Source organism: Sphaerodactylus townsendi, linkage group LG12, assembly GCF_021028975.2.
Source record: "Sphaerodactylus townsendi isolate TG3544 linkage group LG12, MPM_Stown_v2.3, whole genome shotgun sequence".
NCBI classification, from domain to species: Eukaryota; Metazoa; Chordata; class Lepidosauria; order Squamata; family Sphaerodactylidae; genus Sphaerodactylus; species Sphaerodactylus townsendi.
In genome coordinates, this window is record NC_059436.1 from 43,111,009 (window position 1) to 43,130,352 (window position 19,344).

The 19,344-nt window shown below is 44.9% G+C and overlaps 1 protein-coding gene across 1 annotated transcript in view; it reads right to left on the reverse strand.

Moving 5' to 3' along the window:
• Nucleotides 1-19,344, reverse strand: part of LOC125442215 (astrotactin-2-like) — a 198,777-nt gene that overhangs the window by 123,731 nt on the left and 55,702 nt on the right. The window contains exon 2 of the mRNA XM_048513441.1: nt 7,783-7,932. Coding sequence (XP_048369398.1) covers nt 7,783-7,897 — 115 coding nt within the window. The 5' untranslated portion in view covers nt 7,898-7,932. The remainder of the gene's footprint in view (nt 1-7,782; nt 7,933-19,344) is intronic.

Consider the following 19,344-nt stretch of genomic DNA (forward strand, 5'->3'; position numbering starts at 1 on the left):
TCCTTGATTTGTTTTCTCAGGCTTTTCCTGCTGGTTATCTTTCTACTTACTAGTTAGATCTTGAACCTTGAGTCAATAAGCGAACTCTGTATTGTTGATCAGCAGCTTTTATTGGTAGGCAACAAAGCGCCCACCTTGATAAAGCCAGTTTTGGCGAACCTGGCTTTTGCTATCCCCTTTATTTAGAAATCAGTCCCCCCTCCCATTTTCTCAAAGAATGTGAGACAGAATTATTTTGGAGACGAGGTGCCCCAAGGTCAGAGAAAGATGATAAAGCCACCTGGTCTCCTGCCCCCACAGGACAACACAAACATCCTGCTTCCCATGAGACCAGAAATGTTGGGGTAAGCCTAGTTATCTACTCAGCATGTGAAGCCATAAAGTAAAGATCAAGGAAAGAATGTCCCATTGCAGCAGTGACAACATATAGCAAGCTGGTTACATACATCTTGTAGCAATTACATTGAGTTAGGAATGCATCTCAATCAACCAGATACAATCCCAGACATTACTTTAGTATTTTAGCTATATGGATTGATTGGAGGTATTGCTTCTAATAATCCCACAGGTCACTCTGAACAAGTCAACAAAAGTTGTTGTCATCATCATTATCATCATCAGACAGCCATCAACCAATCCACTTAGGGTGATCCATCTGGCATCCATCAAAGCCTGGGCCTTTTTCATCTTGGCTCCAGCTCTGTGGAATGGCCTGCTTGAAGAGGTGAGAGGGGCCCTTCTCATTAGAAGTCTCCAGGAAGCACTGTAAGGCCTCCCTGTCTGCCAGAACTTTTGAGGAGGCTTAAACCAAAATCATTTTTAAGGGGAGGAGGCATTTGGGGACTGTAATTTTATCTTTGGTTTCATCTGGTGATGTTTTAACCACTGTTGTAAACCGCCTTGCATCATGGTGATGGTGATGGTGATGGTGGAGGTGGAGGAGGAGGAGGAGGAGGAGGAGGAGGAGGAGGAGGAGGCGGCGGTGGCGGCGGCAATTGGATTTATATCTCACCTCTCTCTCCTGTAAGGAGACTCAAGATGGCTTACAAGCTCCTTTCCCTTCCTCTCCCCACAACAGACACTTTGTGATGTAGGTGGGGCTGAGAGAGTTCCGAAGAACTGTGACTAGCCCAAGGTCACCCAGCAGGAATGCAGAAGGGCGGAAACAAATCCGGTTTACCAGATAAGCCTCTGCCATTCAGGTAGAGGAGTGGGGAATCCAACCCAGTTCTCCAGATTAGAATCCACCTGCTCTTAACCATTACCCCACACTGGCTTCCCAAGAAGAAAGGCAGGATACAAATGGTTTAATGAATAAATGAAAGAATGAACAAAGAAATAAACAAAATATAATAATTTTCATGAGAGAAATGAATACTAACACCTGGATTGCATTGACTGGAAGGGACTCCATTCCACACTTTCCTCCTGGCCCATTGCCAGCACTCTGGGAAGAGATTAAACTTGTGCACATTTCCATAAGAAGGACAATTAATGCCTGGAATTTGCTACCAGAAGAGATGTGGATGGCCACTGGCTTAAACAGCTTTAAAAAAGGTTAGAAAAATTCACAGAGGGTAGCTGGATCCATTCCTACTAGCAACATGGAATCCCCATGTTGGGCTATAGATAATACTGGTACTATCTGCTATAATACAGATAACATAGAAGCAGTAGTGCAGTGCTGGGGATGTCTATTGCCTTCTTGATGGTTTCCTTGGAGCATTCTGTAGGCCACTGTAGGAAGCAGGATGCTTAACTAGATGAGTGGTGGACAAATTTTGAGCAACTGGTTGCCATGGCACTCAGAAATTTCATTGTGGTACTGAATATATCTGCACCACTGTTCTGCTGGGAGGCCCAGATATCTTGCATGAAAGGCCCTTCTCCCATGAGAAATCTGGAGCCAGTTAAGATTCTGGAATTGCTATGTTGACTGCAGTATTTTGATATCATGAGGGAGGCCCTGATCTGTTCTCTCAACAACAGGGCCATGGACTCAGGCAGGGAAGGGTGGTGGTGGCTATGGATGCCAGCTGGGGTCATCCGAGGCAACTAGACCCACAGATGCTCTATGCCCGCCATGGATGCTGGTGCTACAGGTTTGGGGCATGTGGCATAGCTATCTTCACAAAGATATCAGCACTTGAAAGGCTGGACAGCAGCCTACTATGGGAAAATGTATTGTCGAAAGCTTTCACAGCCAGGCTCAACTGGTTGTTGTGGGCTTTCCAGACTGTGTGGTCATGGTCTGGTATGGGAACTCTGTGCAGTCTGGAATAATCTGAGGCTGGAATCTGGTTTTCCTTGCTGCTCCTATGGCCGCATGGTGACAGCTTCGAGTTTGGCACAAGCTCAGAATGTGGCATGTCCCCCTTTAGGAGTAAGAGAGCGGGGTGGATTGCACAAAGGAAGGGCTATAGGGTTGAGGCTCACTTACCAGGATTTAACAGTGCAGTTGGGTCTCAGTTATTGCCCCTAGCATAAAGTACAGGGTTCTTCTCCACCCTCTGGTGTGGTCACAGCTTGCAGAAAAATCTTGCCTTAGACAAGGGGGCTCTGAGATGCCAAGCTATACCTACACTCATCTTCAAAACAAACTTCCTCAATAATCTTTCCCAGGAAGAAAAAAAAAGTTTAAGTCCAGTGACACCTTTAACAGCAACAAAGTTTTATTCTTGCTAGAAGCTTTGGTGTGCATGCACGCTTCAGACCAACATGGCTACCCAGGCAAGTGACACTTATCATCTAGGGAGGGGGAAATCTGTCTGAAGCCTCACCTGTCAGATACATATCCATCTCCAGGTGTTCTTGTCTCCTTAAAATAAATAATGATTAGTTGCAGAAATGCCAGGGATTAGTTGCAGAAATGAATCCAAACCTGCCCAATTTCTGGCAATGGTGTGTCCCGGATATGATTGTAAGATACTACAAATGGTCTGTGCGTTTCAGACTTGGAGGCGTTCAAAACTCAAACTGCAGAGATGAAATATGGCAGAGAAACCCAGTTTCTGTCAGGAAATCTGAAGGCACAGGAATCTAAAACCAAACTAGGGGAGGGCAGCCAATGTTGTATTTTCCCCACCTTGTGACTATGTGAGATGGGGCAGCGGTCGTCAAGGCCCGGACTAGATGGAGCCTTAGTCTGATTCAATGTGGCTTGTTTTACATCACATCTGAGCTACTGATAACTTCCTTTATCAGTCACCATCCTGTTTAAACCCAAGAGGATGTTGGCCAGCAACAGAGATGCAGTCTGGTCATATGTTGGCGAACAAACTTGCATGTATTTGAGCTGGAAAAGGCACCTTTTTCAAAGGACTTAGAGTCAAAGAAATTAGATAGGGAAGGGAAGGCTAAGAGAAAAACAATCCCTGGGCCTGTCAGAGCCTTTCCTCACCCTCCCTTTCCCCTTCTCATTGCCACTGCAAACATCGGCTTGAATAAGCAGAGACAGCAGAATGAACTAAATCATTTAAAGCAGTTAAAGAGAAGGAACATTTTCTCCTCACTAAGTGAATAATTTATGGCCCGAGCTATCATAATAATAATAATAGCAATAAAAGAAGTGTTCTTCAGGCCTGTAGTACAGGAAAACATACACAGAATAAAAAAGATCACATTTCAGGCTCATAAATAAATGAAAAACGAAAACTAACAGTAAACAGAGAAGGAATTGAAAGGTTTCTCTTCCCTCCAGCTTCCAATCACCAGCACAGAAAACGCAAGTCCAGCCATACTAGGCCAAGCTGAAATGGCACAGTCTTCGGATATTTCAAAGCTAAGACTCCTTCAGCACCTCAACTAGACAGGCAAATGAACCCACAATGAGATCTACTGTGGTTGTGAGAGATTGTCTCCTGCTGCCATTCATCAGAGCAGTTAAGATGCTGCCCCCAGAAACACTAGTGATTCAGGATCTTCCTCTAGCTAGCTCAACTCTGCAAAAAAGTAAACATGTCTCCCTTATAGTTTCCACTGCTTCCTATATGCATGTCAATGCAGAACCAATATTCTTTCTTTCTTTTTTTCTTTCTCTCTCTTTTGGCCTGGGTAGAATTGGAGAACATACACGCAGATTTTTACTAGGAGCCTCCCAAAGATCTTCTCATAGGCAAACTGTGTGGCTAGAATTCTTGGAATGGAATAAAAATGGCACACAGAAACGGGATGCTACATACAACAGTCTTGTTTACCACTTGAAACCTCAAAGGCCCAATAAGGGAAGAGAGGGGAAGATCCTGCTAAATCGAGACATGTCTTTTCAACCAGGCACCTTCTGAGTTCACAGCAGTATCAATTTTATTTTATTTTTTTATTATTAATTTTATATACCGCCCTCCCCCTGAGGGTGGTTCACAACACGGTTAAAACATACATTAAAACATAATTTAAATATAAATTACATAAAAACAGAAGCCATTTTAAAATGTGGATAGCATCTGGCTACCCCCCTCCCCCCATTGGGCCCACGGGGCCAGATGACATGGTAGATATATTTTTAACCAGGCAGGCCAAATGCCTGGCAGAACAGGTCCGTCTTGCAGGCCCTGCGGAAACTCTGTAAGTCCTGCAGGGCCCTGATCTCCCTAAGGAGCCTGTTCCACCAGGTAGGGGCCAGAGCTGAAAAGGCCCTGCCCCCGTCGAGGCCAGCCTGATCATTTTTGGGCCAGGGATCACGAATAGGTCCTCCTCCAAGGAGCGGAGGGGCCTACTGGGGCAATATGGGGAGAGGCGGTCCCTCAGGTATTAGTAGGGATACAAAATGATACCAGGCAACAGTCTTTGGATGAAACAGATTTTTACAAAGAACAAAAGATTATCCCCCCCGCCATATCCCCCAAAAGATTATCCCCCCCCCTCCCGGATTGGCTGCTGTGTAGTACAGTGAAGTGAAAACAGTGCAGGAGAATGCACTTGGTAAAGATGCTTTTTGCGAATGAAACCTTACTAAAATCAAATCATTTTTATTATCATCCAAGGTGGTAATAACCAAAAACCAAAAGCAAACAAAAACAATAAACAGATCAATCTTACAAAACATATGATCAATAAATCAATAACCCATGCAAAATATAAATGAAAATAAAAATTCTTACAAACAAGTCACTGTCTTTTGCCTGATTTTGAGTGCCGGATCTCAAACGTTTGCTATGATTTGATGAAACAAGTACCTTTCGCTACTAGATTTAAGCAGCACTATCAGCAAGCAGAAAAGTGACATAACTTGTCCTACCACTTGCGAAAGGAGAACACCCCATTTTCAGTACACTTGATGGTGCAGAAAACTGTATTGGTACTGAAAATCACTAAAGAATGAACTCTTATGATTACTGCGAAAATCTCCCTCTCTGGACCTTTTCTGACTACCTCTGGCTCCCAGACAGCAATGACCCTCAAAACAATGGAACTGAAGCAGGTCTTGATAAGTCCAGTCATATAGCCCTTATATAAAGCAGTGGTGCGACCGCACTTGGAGTACTGCGTTCAGTTCTGGTCGCCACATCTCAAAAAGGATATTGAAGAGATAGAAAAAGTGCAGAGAAGGGCAACGAGGATGATTGAGGGACTGGAGCACCTTCCTTATGAGGAGAGGCTGCAGCGTTTGGGACTCTTTAGTTTGGAGAAGAGACGTCTGAAGGGTGATATGATTGAAGTCTATAAAATTATGCATGGGATAGAAAATGTTGACAGAGAGAAATTTGTCTCTCTTTCTCACAATACTAGAACCAGGGGGCATACATTGAAAATGCTGGGGGGAAGAATAACGACTAATAAAAGGAAACACTTCTTCACACAACGTGTGATTGGTGTTTGGAATATGCTGCCACAGGAGGTGGTGATGGCCACTAACCTGGATAGCTTTAAAAAGGGCTTGGACAGATTTATGGAGGAGAAGTCGATTTCTGGCTACCAATATTGATCCTTCTTGATCTGATGTTGCAAATGCCTTAGCAGACCAGGTGCTCGGGAACAGCAGCAGCAGCAGAAGGCCATTGCTTTCACCTCCTGCACCTCCTGTGAGCTCCCAAAGGCATCTGGTGGGCCACTGCAAGTAACAGAGTGCTGGACTAGATGGGCTCTGGTCTGATCAGAGACTGTTGAGAAAACTCAGCAGTGAAGGAGTAAGAGGGGAAGTCCTCCTATGGATTAAAAACTGGTTGAGGAACAGGAAACAAAGGGTGGGTATAAATGGGAAGTTCTCACAATGGAGAGATGTAGGGAGTGGTGTCCCCCAAGGACCCGTTTTGGGACCAGTGCTCTTTAACTTATTCATAAATGACCTGGAAGTAGGGGTGGGTGGTGTGGTGGCCAAGTTTGCAGATGATACCAAATTATGTAGGGTGGTAAGAACCACAAAGGATTGCGAAGAGCTCCAAGCGGACCTTGATAAATTAGGTGAGTGGGCTAAGAAATGGCAAATGCAGTTCAATGTAGCTAAATGTAAAGTGATGCACATAGGGGCAAAAAATCCAAACTTCACATTAACATGCTACAGGGGTCAGGTGCTATCGGCCAGTCACAGACCATGTGAAAAGGGATTTTAAGGCCTGCCTTAGTGTGGATAGTTCCATGGGAATGTCAACTCAATGCATGGCAGCTGTGGAAAAAAGGCAAACTCTATGCTGGGGATAATTAGGGAAAGGAGTTGATAATAAAACTGCAAGGGATTGTCTTGCCCTTTATATAATTTGCAGTGGTGCGACCGTGACTTTGGAGTAACTGTGGTCCAGTTCTGGTCGCCACATCTCAAAAAAAAAGGATATCGAAGAGATAGAAAAAAGTGGCAGAGAAGTAAGCAAATCTGAGGATTATTGAAGGGATTGGAGCACCTTTCCCTTATGAGGTATAGAGAGGGCTGCAGCCGCTTTGGGACTCTTTAGTTTGGAGAGGAGACGTCTGAGGGGGGGATAAGCAAGGATTGAAGTCTATAAAATTATGCGTATGGGTAGAGAATGCTTGACAGAGAGAAATTTTTCTCTCTTTCTCACAATACTAGGAACCAGGGGGGCATTCATTGAAAATGTGCTGGGGAAGAATTAGGGACTAATAAAAGGAAACACTTCTTCACGCAACGTGTGATTGGTGTTTGGAATATGCTGCCACAGGAGGTGGTGATGGCCACTAACCTGGATAGCTTTAAAAGGGGCTTGGACAGATTTATGGAGGAGAAGTCAATCTATGGCTCCCAATCTTGATCCTCCTTGATCTCAGATTGCAAATGCCTTAGCAGACCAGGTGCTCAGGAGCAGAAGCAGCAGCAGGCCCTTGCTTTCACCTCCTGCATGTGAGCTCCCAAAGGCACCTGGTGGGCCACTGCGAGTAGCAGAATGCTGGACTAGATGGACTCTGGTCTGATCCAGCAGGCTAGTTCTTATGTTCTTATGTTCTTGTGATCCAGCAGGCTCTTTCTTATGTTCTTAATACATGATTCACCACCCATGCCTGGCAAAGCAAGAAGCCCCAGGGAATACTGATTTTGTCCACGTATTGAAAACATACAGCACATGGCTACAGGGGAATAGCATAAATTATCGACTAATATCATTTGTGAAGAATGACCATAAATTGTTTTTAACAATTTTAGCTGATAGGCAGAAAATAGTGATACAAGAGATTACTCGTATGAAGATCAATGTGGATTTTTCCAATCAGTTCTTTTGCAGTAACCAAGAAATGAAAATGTCACATTCAGAGCTCATATTCATGGTCCCCAGATTTACAATATGGGGGAAAGGTCAAGGAAGCAGGGAGAGCCCATATTCTAAAGTGGAGAGTTACCTCGAGGTCGGTTCCTACGTTTCCGTCGTCCAACAGATGAGCTGCGCAGTGCGGGCTGGAGCTGACCTATCTCAATAGGTGTGTTGGTACGAAAACTCTCCTTGAACTTCTGCATTAAGGATTCTACTGTTTCTTGAGTCACCTCTGCAGCTACAAAGTTAAGGGGAAACAAAGGCAGAGCGGAAGATTAGAAGGATACATGGAAACAGAATTTTGAGCATCCTGTATCAAAGAAACTCAGCGTGGTGTAGTGGTTAAGAGCAGGTGGATTCCAATCTGGAGAACCGGGTTTGATTCCCCAATCCTCCAAGAGCGGTAGAGGCTTATCTGGTGAACCAGATGTGTTTCTACATTCCTACATTCCTGCTGGGTAACCAGACATGCTTCTACATTCCTGCTGTGTCTCCTTGCAGGAGAGAAAGGTGGGGTATAAATCCAAACTCCTCCTCCTCTACTTCTGAGCGGACCTTTTGATGGTGTGAGCAAAAATATTTTAAATTCAAAGCTACTGCATGGCATTCAATCTTTCGTGCAGCTTATCCAGCATATATTTACAATTTTAAAAAGCACTTTTCTACTGAGTTACTAGTGCACGGCATGCATCTGGATTAGACATATAAATAATTCCGTTGCTGAGTGGCACCCCCTCCCCTCCCCCTCTCCTTCCTCGCCTGCTTTTTTGAACATACCATATCTGAGAGACCGCATTACCCCATATGCCCCTACTCGGCCTCTGCAATCAGCAGAGGCCAATTTGCTGGTGGTTCCTGGCCCCTCGATGATGCGGCTGGCCTCCACACGGGCCAGGACCTTTACGGCCCTGGCCCCAGCCTGGTGGAACACTCTTCCTCCAGCTGTCCGGGCCCTGCGGAACCTTGGTTAATTCCGCAGGGCCTGTAAGACCGAGTGGTTCCACCAGGCCCTTTGAGTGTCCAGTCGCTGGAGTGGCTTCCTCCCTCTCCCTTCCTCGCCTGCTTTTTTTTTTGGGTAATACATACTCCATCTGGATGCACTTTAACCACACTTTTATCATCCTCCCAGAGAGGAACCTGGCCCCTCCCTTTTCATTTTATTGGGGTGATCTTAACTGAATTGGATTAGGGCACCTTATTGTGATATTAACCGCTGTTTTTAAGTAGTTTTTAATGGATTTTAATATTATATTGTTGTTATCGATTTAATCAATTGTATATGTGAATGTTGTACACCGCCCAGAGCCCCTAGGGGATAGGGCAGTTTATAAATCGAAACAATAAATAAATAAATAAATAAATGAATGAATGAATGAATGAATGAATGAATGAATGAATGAATGAATGAATGAATGAATGAATGAATGAATGAATGAATGAATAAATAAATAAATAAATAAATAAAATTGAGCTTTTAAGAGACATCCCTCCATTTGACAGTAGAGGAGGAAAGGGCTCTCAAGTCGCAACTGGTTTTCAGGGAAAAAGATGTTCAGAGGTGATTTGCCATTGCCTGCCTCATAGCAATCCCAGACTTCAATCAACTGGGTTGAAGCAGCACGTAGTGAGAGCGAACTCTATGACTCCAGATATGGACTACATATTAGCCTCCCTGCCAGCATGGCCAATTGGCCATGCTGGCAGGGGCTGATGGGAATTGTAGTTCATAACATCTGGAGTGCCAAAGGTTTGCCACCACGGAGCTAGTGTGACGGATTAGGTTTTTATAGAGTTAATTTTAAATGGTGCAGTTTAACCAGCGCCAGAGCACCAAGTGTTAACCAGAGCACCACCTGATTGGCTGGCTGAAATGCAGTAGCCTGGAGCCACAGATTGGATGTGCTAGCTGATATAAAAAACAGGAAAAGCCTATCAGAAAGACAGATAGGGAGATTTCAGAGTTTTGAAAGCAGTTTGGGAGCTTGTGTGACACACAAATCGTGTCCGTCCCCAGAGTCCGTCAGGGGAGATCATGTCTAAGGGCAGAAAGAGTCAGAGACAAAGGGGGAATGGCTAAGGGGACCTGTGTTCTCAAGGAAATCTCAGACTGAGAGGTAGGAGCCTTGTTTTTACTAAAGGCTAGGAAAACAAGAGGGAAATTGAATTAACGGGGATGCTACTGAGACCACACAGCGTGTTTGGCTCCTCTTGAGAACACACCTAGATACTGAACTAGAGAGCCCTGGGGGTGTGTTTAGCTGAACTGGCAGAGTTAAGAGTGGGTTTAGTGAAACCCCAGAGCTTAATCTGTCCCAAGCCAGTGTGAATTCCCTTTGGAGTTAAGGATGGGAGTTTTAGGAGGGTGTTCAGAACTGTGTGGAAAAGGTTTACCCTGAATAAATACACCTTTGTGTGTGTGAAAATATATGTGAAGTGCATTGTCAAAGGCTTTCACAGCTGGATTCAACTGGTTCTGGTGGGTTTTTGAGGATGTGTGGTCATGGTCTGATGGATCTTGTTCCTAATGTTTCACTTGCATCTGAGGCTGGCATCTTCAGAGGTGTATCACAGAGGAAAGTCTGTTATACAGTGTCCTATATGTGAAGTAATCTGTAAACTGAACAGCCCTCTTTAACTGAAGCTAAATCTTGAAACTGGAACAGCCATTTCAGTGAACCTGCATTTGCTCTGTAACCTCTAAGAAATATCTGCCTAAAGAAACCAGTAATGCTTAAGTACCTCTATGTAACAACGACCTGAGAAGAAACCCTTGTAAAAATATAAAAAATACAGTTTTGTAAGTGTTTTATTGTTCAAAAGCGCTGCCACTAAATCCAAATTCTTTAACCTCCAGGGAATTGGGTGGCAGCAAATATATATATTAAGTTTCCCTGGACAGGATTCCTTGACAGAAAAAAGGGCTTTGAATGTGTGAGAGCAGTTCTGATTGCTCCTAGGCCACAGTCAGCTATCAAATCAACCACCCCCCAGCAACATGCATCCCTCCCTGCTGGGCCTCTGTTTCTCATCAGGGAGTGGAGTGTTGTACTATTTTAGCTAGCCTGGACCATCTAGTTCTGAGCCAATGAAATTTCCTCCTGAGCATATATGCTGAGGATTGCATCTGAAATACGTGCATGTCCTCCTTGCCACTACAGGGCTCAAACTTTTTTCTCTCTCTTTTTCATGTGGGGTAGGAGGGCCTACCCCCTAACTTATATCATTTTTAGAAGCCTTATTTTTCGGTTTGTTTTTAAAAGGAACTACTTTAGAATAAATAACAGACATCATTAATCATCTTTAATCACTGTACCCAGACACCATGTCCATGTCTACACTCTTAAGACATGAAAGCATTTTTTCATATTTTTTCATAATATTGGTATCAGAATATCCTCTGCTAACATTTTCATGGAGCTTCATAACAACTGCTTGAGTGTCCAATGCTCAACCACAAGAATGTGATAAAGGCAGTAACATTATTCTGTAAATTGTTATAAAGGAAAAAAGGCAATGGAGACGCCTTTGGCACAGAATCCACAGGGTACCTCAAACTGGGCCCTACTATGAACATCTGGGACCTGCAGGGACATTTAGGGGGATAAGAAAGGAAAGAAAGAAAGAAAGAAAGAAAGAAAGAAAGAAAGAAAGAAAGAAAGAAAGAAAGAAAGAAAGAAAGAAAGAAAGAAAGAAAGAAAGAAAGAAAGAAAGAAAGAAAGAAAGAAAGAAAGAAAGAAGAGCGAGAGAGATGGAGAGAAAGAGAGAGAAGGAGACAAAGGAGAGAGAAAGAGAAGAGAAAGGAGAAGAGAGGGGGAGAGAAGAACAGAAAGAAAAGAGAGATAAAGAAAAGAGAGAATGTAAGAGAGAAAGAGGGACAGAAAGTAAGAAAAAAGAGAAAAAGAGAGGGGGAACAAGAAAGACAGAAAAAAAAGCATAGGAAGAGACCAACAGAGGTGAACATGATTTTTCCTCTACTCACCCACATGGAAGAAAACCGGAGCCTCTCTCCCCCCACCCCACCCCACTCACCTGCTCCTGCTCTTCTCGACTCCCTGAGGAGCAGCAGCAGGCACCACCCAAACCAACCTCATCTCATTTGCTAAAGTTACCTCCACACCAGGCTTTACCTCCTCCCAGCAGTGCCAGGCCGCATCTAGTGGCCCTGCACTGGGTCTCACGTGCCTCCCCACAGCCAGGTTGGTGGCACCTGGCAGAATGCTCCCTCCTGACCTTGCCCAGCACCAGGTCCATGCTCCAGCCACCTTCCTTGACTGCTGCCCCCAGAAATTCATCTACCATTCCTAATTGCCCCACATAGCTATTCTACACTGTGGGGAAAATGTTATCTAGGGAAGCAGATTGGCTAAACCTATTCAAGCTATTGCCTCAGTAAAGAGGTCGAGACAGGTCTGAAGTGGATTAACAAAACCAATGCATTAACCCTGCTGGTCTGACTTGGCCTACAGCTGCTTGGGATATGAATTCCACGTGGAGATAGCTGGCCACCTGTGGATCTTGGTGTCTGGCAAGGATGTAGCCGACCATTTTTAATTCTCATACCAGCAGGAAGTAGGGTCTAGCTTTAAGAGACAGCACAGGATTGATTGTGTGGAATGGCAATGGTGTAAACTGAAGTAAGGCTTCCTACTGGAATGCCAGGATGGAGAAAGGCCTGAATTTTTGTTGTATTTTCCCCCCTTCACCAGTAGCCAGGAGTTCCCATGAAATACCAGAAGGATAACTGACATTGTAGTACAAGGTGGAAAAGTCAGCCTAAAGACTGGAGAAAAGGGAAACAGAAAACACTGAGAGGAAGCATTTAGAATGCAAAAGAGTAGAGCATCATTCCAGAGGTCTATCTCGGCAGGCCTTTGATGCAGCGGCAGGCCAGACGTACAATTTCACACTGTCTCTAAAAGTAACAGGTTGCTGGACATGGTGCTGATTGCTTTGCCTTTGAAGGATCTTTCGGCGCCTGATAATGCATCTAAACCTTCCCAAAGAGAGGTCTTGAAAGAGCTCCAGTTTTCAACCCAGGCTTATCTACACTGGCAGACACAGCTCTGGGAGGGAGATGGACCACAAAAGGCAGGAGCTGAGGACTCTGAGCGGGAGGATTGATTGCCATGCAGTTACCCTCTTGCCCATTTTATTTCCCATGACATCTAGCTCAGTCTGACAAAGGAGACACAGGGAACCTGAGCCTGAGGAAGGGCATAAGTCTGGTGAAGAGTGTGGGCCTGAAGTTAGAGTATTGGAGAAACATTGCAAATGTTGGAATTACTTTCCAACCCCACGGACACATTTCATACCCAGAAGGCAAAAATCATACAGTTTGATGGGAAAGCTATGGCTCAGCCACAGGGAAAACTCCACCCAAGCCAAGAGAAAGGTGTTGCCAGTGGTGTGAGTAAGCGGCCTTTATGTTGCGAGTTTCAGAGGGTTGGTCCACAGTAGAAGAGCTAAATTCAAGTCCAGTATTATGTAGAGATCTACAGGATTTCCAAGATAGAAGAGGAAGAGGAGTTTGGATTTATGTTCCATTTCTCTCGACTGTAATGAGTCTCAAAGTGGCTTACAAACTCCCTCCCTTCCTCTCCCCATAACAAACACTGTAGAAGGTAGGTGGAGCTGACAGAGTTTGAAGAGAACTGTGACTAGCTCAAGGTCACCCAGCAGGGTTCATGTGGAGAAGCTGGAAATCAACCCCAGTTCTCCAGATTAGAGTCCACTGCTCTTTACCACTACACCTCACTGGGTATAAGCTATTGAAAGTCAAACTTGATGAAGGGAACTAACTCTTTAAAGGTTATAACTTGAAAAATCTTGTTGGATTCTAAGGTGTTATGGACTCGAGTCTAGCTCTTTATCTTATGAGTTTCTCAACATTTTGTTAGTTGTACTCTAAAAACACCTGAACATATCCCCATCCTCTGTGGATTTCAAGCCCACTTTTACAAAACTAGAACACACAATAATCACAACTAATACTTTAAATCTGTCATGGAATTCATTTCAACCCAAGCCAAAGGAAACTATTTTTTTTTCCAGGAAATATGTTGAACTGGGAAGTGGGAAATGCATAAATGGATTACTGTAGGGAAGACATGCAGGACAATAGTGTGGTGCAGAGGTTAAGAGCAGTGGACTCTGAAGAACCAGGTTTGATTCCCCACTCCTCCACATGAGCAGCAGACTCTTATCTGGTGAACTGAATTTGTTTCCCCGCTCCTACACACTAGTGCATGACTTTGGACTAGTTACAGTTCTCTCCAAACTCTCTCAGCCCTATCTATCTCACAAGATGTCTGTAGTACGGAGAGGAGTTTGTAAGTGGCCTCGAGTCTCCTTACAGGAGAGAAAGATGGGGTACAAATCCAAACTCCTCTTCTTAATTTTTCTCTCTCTGGCTGACAAAGCTTCTATAAAACCTTTCGAGTTTTGTATTCTAAAAAAAACATTCCACAGAAATCCATGCATATTACTCCATGGTCGGGGGAGGGGGGTACTGCTCAACTGGTATAGTTTCCAAAAAAAGGGGAGGGGGAACCAAACTATTAACATCCAGAAACTCCAATCTCACCCAAATGAAAACGGACTTCACCTTTTGCAAGTTGCAATCACTTATTCATTTCTGGTCCCTGCAAAGCTCTGCTCTCTGAGACCTTGAGATTTAACCCAAGTACTTGCATGGTATCAACTGACCGGGGGGGGGGGGGGGGTGATCTTCAGCAAAAGTCGTGTGATCTTCAGCAAAAGTCAAGTCAGTTAAGAACATAAGAACTAGCCAGCTGGATCAGACCAGAGTCCATCTAGTCCAGCACTCTGCTACTCGCAGTGGCCCATCAGATGCCTTTGGGAGCTCACATGCAGAAGGTGAAAGCAATGGCCTTCTGCTGCTGCTGCCCCCTAGCACCTGGTCTGCCAAGGCATTTGCAATCTCAGATCAAGGAGGATCAAGATTGGGAGCCATACATCGACATCTCCTCCATAAATCTGTCCAAGCCCCTTTTAAAGCTATCCAGGTTAGTGGCCATCACCACCTCCTGTGGCAGCATAATCCAAACACCAATCATGTGTTGCGGGAAGAAGTGTTTCCTTTTATTAGTCCTAATTCTTCCCCCCAGCATTGTCAATGTATGCCCCCTGGTTCTAGTATTGTGAGAAAGAGAGAAAAATTGCTCTCTGTTGACATTTTCTACCCCATGCATAATGTTATAGACTTCAATCATATCCCCCCTCAGACGTCTCCTCTCCAAACTAAAGAGCCCCAAACGCTGCAGCCTCTCCTCATAAGGAAGGTGCTCCAATCCCTCAATCATCCTCGTTGCCCTTCTCTGCACTTTCTCTATCTCTTCGATATCCTTTTTGAGATGTGGTGACCAGAACTGAACACAGTACTTCAGATGCTAAACAACAAGTGTGTTCTAATAGTCAAAGTGCAGGACTAAGATCTGAGAGACCCAAGATCAAATCCGTACTCCACCATGAAGCTTGCTAGGTGACTTTGGGCCCGTCTAGCTTCCAGCCAAAGCATTGTCACAGGGTAGTAGTACAAATAAATAAAAAGAAGAGGGAATGACATTGTAAGCTGCTTTGGGTCCCCAATGGGGAGAAAAGCAGGGTATAAATAGCTAAATAAACCATCTTCTGAAACCCAGCTCCTCCGTTCAGAAGCACGAGGGCCTTTTCTTAAACAAAGAAGCACCTTATAGTAGTCAGTCCTTGATGTCACTGTAATAACAGTAGACAGACCTCAAATCCTCAAATGGAACAGGCAGTAATACCTGGTCATTTGCCACAAAGAGAAGACACTCAGGGAAGGAGCCAAAGTTCAGTAGGTGACCATCTGCTTTACATGCAGAAGGTCCCAAGTTCAATTGCTGAAATCTTTCATTGAAGTGTTCAGGTTACAGGTGAGGTGAAAGGTCTCCTCCTTAGTGACTGCCAGCCACAGCTGACAATACTAACTGTGATAGACCAATGGACTAACTCAGTGTGGAAGCTTCTTATGTGTTCATAGGTGCTATTAACACAGCAAGATCTAAGGCAAGGGTAGGGAACCTGCGGCTCTCCAGATGTTCAGGAACTACAATTCCCATCAGCCTCTGTCAGCATGGCCAATTGGCCATGCTGGTAGGGGCTGATGGGAATTGTAGTTCCTGAACATCTGGAGAGCCGCAGGTTCCCTACCCCTGATCTAAGGGATCTCAAGACTCCAAACCAATTCAGACAAGGCAGGGGAGGATATCTAAGATTATGGTTATCCAGAGGTTTCCTAAGATTATCGGGAAATGTGTCAAGAAGCATGGCGGCCCAGATAATGGTATGTATAACAAACCTGGATATTTAAGGACAGGTGCCAAATCCACCCACAGATCCCACTAGAGCATAGGTGTCAAACTCAGGCTCTCCAAGATGTTCGTAGTTCACTATTTGGCAGCCTGCTTGCGTGGCTACAATAACAAAAGCTGGGCTGATGGGAATAAGAGTCCGAAAAAACCGCACCTGGAAAGGAGTCTGAAGCTGACACCTATGCACTAGACTCGGAGGGTATAACATTCTGCATGTATTTCACTGACCAGGTAAGCTCATCATCCTCAACCAAGCACCATTTCTGGATCTTTCTGGTTGGGAAGTCCATAGACGCTACTATTTTGCATGTGTCTTACAAACCAATACATCTCCCAAGCGGTTATGGCAGGACTGTACAGAACTGCACATTTTGAACAGCACTGAAGAATCAGAGAGGCCATCTTCCCCCTCGAGCATGCCGGAGATATTTATGCTTCCCTTGTTGAAGAAAAGAACAGGTAGATTTCTAAGGCGTGCTATAATATTGTTAGATGCACATAAGGCAGCAAAGCAATAATAAAAATAACCAAACTTGATTGTGTATCGTAGCAACCTGCTAGATACTGATAGCTTTGGGAAATGATTTTGGTCTCCAGTCAGTTCTTAGATAAGCCAATTGGATTGGATTATAAACAAGGCAGGATAATGTTCTCCCAGGAGACCCTCTTCCGCCTCTTTTACCAGCTCCCCGGCTGAGCCAGCATTTGATTTAAAACAAGCCCACTTCCACAAAAGAGAGCTTCAAATGGAGGAGTCGCTCTATACAAATAATGTACATAACCTGCATTAAGAGCTCCAAAAAAGCATTCCTTTCAAACCCAGCGATACATTATCAGCATAATTCTCAAACCTTCGATGATTTTCAAGGGAGATACACGGGCAACACTAAACATGTGAACACACTAAATATATCTATCTATAATTGCATGTTTTGGAAAGGGGAGAGCTGGAGGTAAGTACAGAAAGATCCTCTGTCACTGATACGGAGGAAAAGAACAAATGTATTTCCCACTTCACATATTCATGAGATGTCTCCTTTCCCTGAATGCCTCTTCCCACCATTCTTGTTCCAGGCACCGCGCCAACTGCGGTCCTTATCAGGCACCAGGCAAGAGGAAACTCTGATACCATCGTTAAGTTTGCAGCAGTTTAAGAAACTGGAAGGGGAAAGGGTGTTTCCTTAGTTTTTAATGAAGCTTGGAACCCATGATGCCAATGCAAAGCATGGAGCTGTTGACAAGAGACATGAGAGGGTTTGGGGTAGCTTGACTTCATGTCCAGACTAAGGCACATGGCCAATGTCCACCCCTTCCTTAAACAATAGACAACTCAGTAGGAATTAGGAAGAAAGGTGGGGCATAAGTAAGGGGCACAGTAGTTTTGTTTAAGAAACTCCCTAGAAGATTCCCACTGGAAGACGATCTCTGCTCTCACGGGTCAACTCTGGTCTGGGCCTGCTGCCACACCAACTCAAGTCCTCCTCCTCCTCTTTTTACCATTGGTCATCAAGCCACAGTTGACTTATGGCAACCCTGTAAGGTTCTCCAGGCAAGAGATGAATGGAGGTGGCCTTCACAAAGGGATCCTGGACTTTCTGGTGGTCTCCCATCCAAGCACTAACCAGAGCTAATCCTGCTTAGCTTCTGAGATCTGATGAGACTGGACTAGCCTGAGCTACCCAGATAAGGGTAGAAAGGAAAGCTAGAGAGGAAAGGAGAGGTATGCATTATTCAGGGTTTCTTGGCTGTGGCCCACATCTCATCTTCAGACAAAGCTAATGAAAGTTCCAGAGAACCATCTTGCTAGGAGGGAAAAAGCTTCTGAATGAGGTCTTCCTGCAGACCTTATTTTAAATATATACATGTCCAGAGCTTGTGTCACCAGACCTCCCCATCCCCCCACAGCAGCACCCCAGTCATAGAAGAAGAAGCTTTACTTGCTGTTCCAGGAGCCAGGGACTATGGCAGCCACCATGAGGATGTGACACCAGGAAGGCAGAGGGCAGTAGAGAAGTGCAGATGGTTTGTGCTGCAGGCCCCAGGGTCTCCAACCTGACCCAGGGCCAGCCCGCATGAGCAGCACTGTGGTGGGGCCAGAAGAGGCCCAGAAGAGTTGGTGCAGAAGGCGGCATGGGGAGGAGAGAAAGGGAGGCCTGATATAATGGAATATCATTGCAGCCCTCAACCATAGGACTGGGGACAGAGGCAGAACGAGAGGAAACTGCGCCCAGGGCATGCGTGCACCTTGCACCCCTGAGCTGTCTGCCACGCCCAGGAACGCCCCACCACATACCGGCTCCACCTCTGCCATGGCTTCACCTGGGGAATTATGCCCCCCGCCCTGTGGGCACTACGCTACTGCTTGGGAAACAGCTCTGTCTTACAGACCCACAGAACTCAGGGCCTGGATGTCATTTGACAACGTGTTCCACCAGGCTAGAGCCAGGGCTGGAAAGGGATCACCAACAAGTTCTTATTCTTAGAGTGAAATGCTCTCTTGTGGGTATATTTGAAGAGGGTCTCACAGGTACAAATGTCCCAGACTATTCAGGGATCTGAAAGTTAGAACTAGAGCCTTGTTTATAGGGTGGTTTGCCATTGCCTTTCCTAGTCATCTACACTTTACCCCCAGCAAGCTAAGTACTCAGTTTACTGACCTCAGAAGGGTGGAACCTTCAGTTGGCTGCCTGAAATAGACTTCTGTCGGGATTGAACTCAGGGCATGAGCAGAGCTTGGATTGCAGTGCTGCAGTTTAACACGCTGTGCTACAGGACTCCTGATACTGGCAATTACTGGCATTTAAAATTATTAAAACTTCAGGCATTCAATTTGCTTAGCATAGCTAGGAAGAGAGTGTTGTCACATCTTCCTGCTGTTCTTACCTGATTTACCTGAAGCCTGCTTCCCACTTCACCTGAACTGGAAGACATTTCAGGGGCTAGCTGGATTGGCTCCTTTGAGAGGACACCACACTAGAGATTGATGGTTTCTCTGTAATATTTGCTGTATTTGCAAATGGACAAGCAGCCCACAAATGGAAGCAAAGAAACACTCACAAAAGGCAGCCGATCCATCATCCAATCACCCGCATGGGATTCACCTTCAGCCAATTCACAGCTGCCCCTGCTTCCAAACTGCAAACTGCTGTTTCTTGGCTCACAGCAGACACCTGGGCTTCCTTTCAGCTGAGAAAGGGTCACCTTCCCCAATCTTTGATGGGTAATTGAACAGAGTCATTATGGGAGTATATACTAACAAATAGCTGTTATTGGGAAAACATCCATAGATATTTAGA